Consider the following 5,065-nt stretch of genomic DNA (forward strand, 5'->3'; position numbering starts at 1 on the left):
AACGAGTATAATGTAATTTTTTTGTTTTGGTTTTGTTTAACTTCTTTTTTAGGGTTCCTAGTTATAATTTTTTCAACTATATTTATATACGTATTTTTATTTTAGAGGTCGTAATATCTCGCCACCTCTAATTTATGACTTAAGCGTAAAGTTTTATATGGTAGGGTGTTACATGAGTATTTGACCATATAAAAAGAAATCAATGTAAATTTGTTAATAAAGTCAAATTTGAAATTGTATTTTGTAAATAAAGTCAGAATATTATTTTAGAAAACAGAGACAAGGACATTACTAATTATCTAATTCAACTTAACTAACAATACTTGAATTTAGTAAAATTCTTTGCAAGCTTTTAGCATCAATTTATAACAAAAACCATCTTACACCAGATTAACAAATTTTTTAAACTGCAACTTGAGCTGCTGTAAGCCTTTCAACTGGAACCCTGTAAAAGTCTTCAAATTTTAGTTTAAAGGTTGAACATTTAAAATTCTAATTTATTTTTAAACTCTTCAAATTTTAGTTTAAAAGTTGAACATTTAAAATTCTAATTTATTTTTAAACTAATAATCTGACCTAAAAGAAGAGTATGAGATAGTGTCAAGAACAATTTGAGCAAAGAATGCAATAGAAGATGGCTGACACCATGCTCTCCTCATATTCCAACCTTAAATAAATGAATTGTTAAGGGATAATATCAAAATACAAACATCAATATGAACACCTTTTTTGTATTTAAATAACCGACTAAAGCACCCAACTGTATCATGCATCTCATCTTAGTATATAAATATTTATTATCTAATACAATTTAGTTTCTTTCATACATCTCATCTTATAACTTTCTAAAAATATTTTTGTTTTGATGGATATACAGTTATCTTGAGTATTATATTTAAACTGAAATAGAAAAGTAAAATACTATCCATGCTACAAATAAATTTAGAGTTAAAAAGATCATAACATTATATTATTTTGAATAAATAACGGTAATGCCTTTTGTACATTTTCAAAATGCATAAATAATAAGAAATTATAGTCCTAAAGGAGGCTTACTTTTAGTGTTGGTTGTGCATTCTATTGGTGAAGAATTGCAAGGAATTAGGCTACCATTTAGTGATATCATTTACTTTATTTCCAATTGTTCTTCTTACATCAGGTAAACATTATCTTAGACAGATAATTATAAAGTTTCCACACAATCCTAGTATGTATAAATCGGAAAAAAGAAATATATTAGATTATAGCTTAAAGTAAGTATTTATCTTAGATCTTTTCTTTTAAGAGGATAGGGAGTACCATTTTGTGAGCCTCACTTTTGCTTGTCCACTTATGAAAAGCACAATGTAAATCTAAAAAAAATTAAAGAAATCAAAAATCAAAAAAATAAAAAATAAAAAAAATAGATATGAAAAATAGAAAAGTAAAAAAGCAAAACACACAAACCTATTATTTCTAAATAAATCACACAGATTTAGATAAAAGAGACAACAACATTCAATAATTAGCATGTTACCATTTCAACTTCACCCTATAACATGGTGTATTTAAAGGAGAAGAGAATGAAATTTGTATATCGAGTTTCAAGCAAACAATGGAATCCAATTCTAGATTTACAAATGTCTAGGAAAATACAAAGAAGTAGTACCTCATCTAACTCAATTATTAAACAAAAAAATGCCAAAACACATAATTAGTAATCACAATTACAGGATTGACGCAATCAATTTTTTGAACAAAATGCACAACAACCACGATAACTAATACTCACCAATTTAATCAAGGGTATTAATAAGGCAATTATTAATCTTTTAACTATTATATATTAAATAAATGTAAATCCATAGATGACAAAAATAACGTGATCACCATCTAAAACTTGTTATGTGTCTAGTTCATTCACCACTATATTCATTGTCACTAGAGAAATTCAGTGAATTTCCTAGACATGATTTTATCTCTTAGTTACTTGCTATGACTGCAAAAAAAATAGAAAAAAATAAGATCATATAAAGTTTCTAAATGCAATGTAATTTTTAGATCTACAAAAACACAGCCGACGATAGGATATCAAAGCTCTCCATTGGTGTCGTCAACTTGCTGCCAGCTGCTCCTTCTTTATTGACGGGAGCAACACCACTCACTGCTGTCACTATTCTTTCTCCTTGCTGCTACATCAATGGCCACCATTACCATTGGCTTGCTATTTGAAATCTCTGCTGCTCGACGAAGACCAATTCCGAACCTTTGCCACCATCTGCTACACCAACTACCGCCACTCTACTGTCTCTGCCAGTTACTGCTTCCATCACCAACGAGTTCCTTCTTCTTTCTTGCCGGTGATATCCCTATGTATTTTGAACCGCCACTCCATTTGTGCCTCAATTAGAGAGAGAGCTTTCGAGAAAGAAAGAACAGAAAGAGAGATAGAGAAAGCTGAGGAAAGAAATGATTTTTAATTTCCTAAATTTAAATCTGTTTTCTCAAACACTGATTTCAAAATGGTTCAAATATAAATATTTGAATTTTGATCCAAAAAGAGAAAGATTGCGCTCAAAATCAATTCTTCCTTGTTTCAAAATTTGAACTCTTACTTTACTTTTCTATTGTGCCACTTGACAAACAGACTGAACATTTGTCGAGTAAATTGTAAGACCCAGAACCTTTGAAAAGTCTTTTTATGAGTAAGTCTCAAATCATATAGTTATTTATAGCCTTAATTTCAGAAATTATTTTATTAGAGATAATTAAGGCAATTTTTAATTTATTGGATTTGAGACGAGTTATGATTATTATCCAATTTTATAATTATTGGGTTATTTTCTATATTTAAATTATAAAGTTGATAGTTATGAAATAATAAGGATTTTATATGATATGGACTAAATAATCAATATTTTAATATATTGATATTGCTATTTTGGAAAAATGAAGAAATTAAGTATATTATTTCTAATTATTTGATTTGGGCATTTTGTTGAAAATAATTTGTAAAAGTGATGAGTAAATAGTATTTTTCTATATACAAATAGTGTTGGATTTAAATTGGATTTCAATTACTATATTATCCCTATTTTAAGTGAAATTACTAAAATGCCCTTAACCCTAATTTTTGAAAAATGAAACCCTTCCCTAACCTAACTCCATCAGCCGCTGGGTTCCTCTTCCCTTTCACCAAATCAATGCACGGCTTCTCTTGAATCCAACAATAACACCCTTCTCCCCTTTCTCAAATCGAATCACCGCCACGCTCCCCATTTCCTAGCTCATCGCCGTTCTTCCCCCTCATGCACCCCCAGCCACACCTCTCATCACATGGCACACATTGCCTTCCCCAACACCCACGAAGAAGGAAGAAACAGACCAGTGAGAGAGAGGGCCGCGCCGCCAGTGGCACTTGGTTCGTGGATCCGTCACCTCTGCTCGTCGGTGCCGTTCAGGGGAGAGGAGAGGACGCGCGCGCGCAAGGGAGGAAGGAGCTGCCTAGCTCGTTGCCACCACGCTGCTCGGGTCCGTCGAACCCTCCCTGCTACCGCCATTCATGTCGTGACCAGAGGGGAGTGAGAGACCAAGAGGGAGGCGTCGTGCAAAGAGGGAGCTCGCGGTGAAGAGAGAGGGGCGCTACCTTGTGCGCCACCGTCACACCTGCATACCGCCGCTGCTACCGCGGGCTCGCTGTCGCCAGAGCTGGATAGTCGTCCTTGCCAGCTGCGAAGAGAAGCGAGGTGAAACCCCCTCCGTGTCTGCTGCTTCGGTCTGCTACGAGAGGTATTGGCGCCGCCGGAGCTTCCATTGCCGTCAGAAGCTGCCGCCGTCCAGCCAGCTGTTGCAGTGGTCGTCGCCTGTCGTGAATGGTTGCCGGAGAAGTGGTTGTGGCTGCCGAAACCACACCGGAGCTTCTGGCCGTTTCCGCCGCTTGAGACCTTGCTGCTGTCGCCGGAAAATTTTGCCGGTAAGCGTTTTAAGTTTGATTTCAGTTCTTTTGGAATTTCGAGAAGGTTTTGATGCTACGTGGTTTTTATAGTTGATCCACCAGAGCTTCTGGCCGCCGCCAGAGCTGTGTCGGGGCCGGTTCGAAACCGCAGCTGCTTCGTGTTATTATTCCGGTAAGAAATTATGTCTCGAAAGCCTTACGTTAGTGTCCCGTACGTGTATTAAAGCCTTTATGGTATTAATGTTCCTAGAGTTAGTAACTGAGGTTGCTTGTTGTAATTTAGAGCTGTTTATGCTGCTGCGAAAATGTGTGGGGATGTGCTTTGAAGCTGCCTTTGATTTTGAGTTGAGGTGAAAAGAACTTATGAGGCGCTTGGATTATGAAATTGCGTTTTGAGGTAGGGGCACTTTCCAAAAACTATGCTTTATGTATTGGAATTATTACATATAGATACTGTTGTGAGAAAATGTGTATTTGGTGATTGTATCGGCCTTATGTATAATTTGATTGTATCGAATGATTATGAATGTTAAAAGGAATGAGAAACGGTTTAGTTGGGACCCGAACCGGGTGGCAAAAGTCCAAGTTTTAGGGGAGGTACTGCCGAAATTTTTATAAACTCTTAGTCTTGTTTGAAAGGTTATTTAAAAAGGGCTGGATTTGAGAAATTTTATTATTTGATTTATTAAGAGGATATTTATGTTTTCAAGCTTAATTTATTTGATGAACCTTATACGTTGAGTTCGGCTTATTTAGAACTGAACTATTTTTACCGTTTGAATCACTGAAGGAAAAAATGATGCTCTAATATTGATTTCAATATAAAAAGGAGTTTTTAGTGATTTTTAAAGGAACCTAGACTTTTGATTGAGTAATCAAGTTTGAGGCATTTTGGAAGAGTTGGAAAAATGGGTTCCAAAAAGAAATCTGAAAGCGGTTTGATTCAAATGAACCGGTTCCGTTTCAAATGAGTTGATTTTTGGACCGGGTTGGAACTTGTGATTTTGTATGGTTCAGTTTCATAATAAATTCAGTTTTATTTAATTGAACCGAGAATCTATGATTTTAAGAGTTTCAATGAATTTTAAAGAATTAATGTAAGATGACCTTCCCTAAAGACTTGGGACTCTG

General features: G+C 34.9%; 1 protein-coding gene and 1 long non-coding RNA gene across 2 annotated transcripts in view; one reads left to right on the forward strand and one right to left on the reverse strand.

Moving 5' to 3' along the window:
* LOC110270690 overlaps positions 1-844 on the reverse strand; it is a 5,531-nt gene extending 4,687 nt beyond the window's left edge. The window contains exons 1-2 of the long non-coding RNA XR_002360332.1: positions 609-844; positions 385-445 (exon numbers count right to left, since the gene is read on the reverse strand). This is a non-coding gene — a long non-coding RNA (uncharacterized LOC110270690). The remainder of the gene's footprint in view (positions 1-384; positions 446-608) is intronic.
* On the forward strand, positions 2,180-4,411 carry LOC110271523. The gene is made up of 4 exons (XM_021122481.1): positions 2,180-2,339; positions 3,555-3,952; positions 4,025-4,106; positions 4,218-4,411. The coding sequence occupies exons 1-4, from the start codon at positions 2,180-2,182 to the stop codon at positions 4,286-4,288; spliced, it is 711 nt and encodes a 236-aa protein (XP_020978140.1). The 3' UTR covers positions 4,289-4,411.

This window comes from Arachis ipaensis, chromosome B04 (assembly GCF_000816755.2).
Source record: "Arachis ipaensis cultivar K30076 chromosome B04, Araip1.1, whole genome shotgun sequence".
Taxonomy (NCBI): Eukaryota; Viridiplantae; Streptophyta; class Magnoliopsida; order Fabales; family Fabaceae; genus Arachis; species Arachis ipaensis.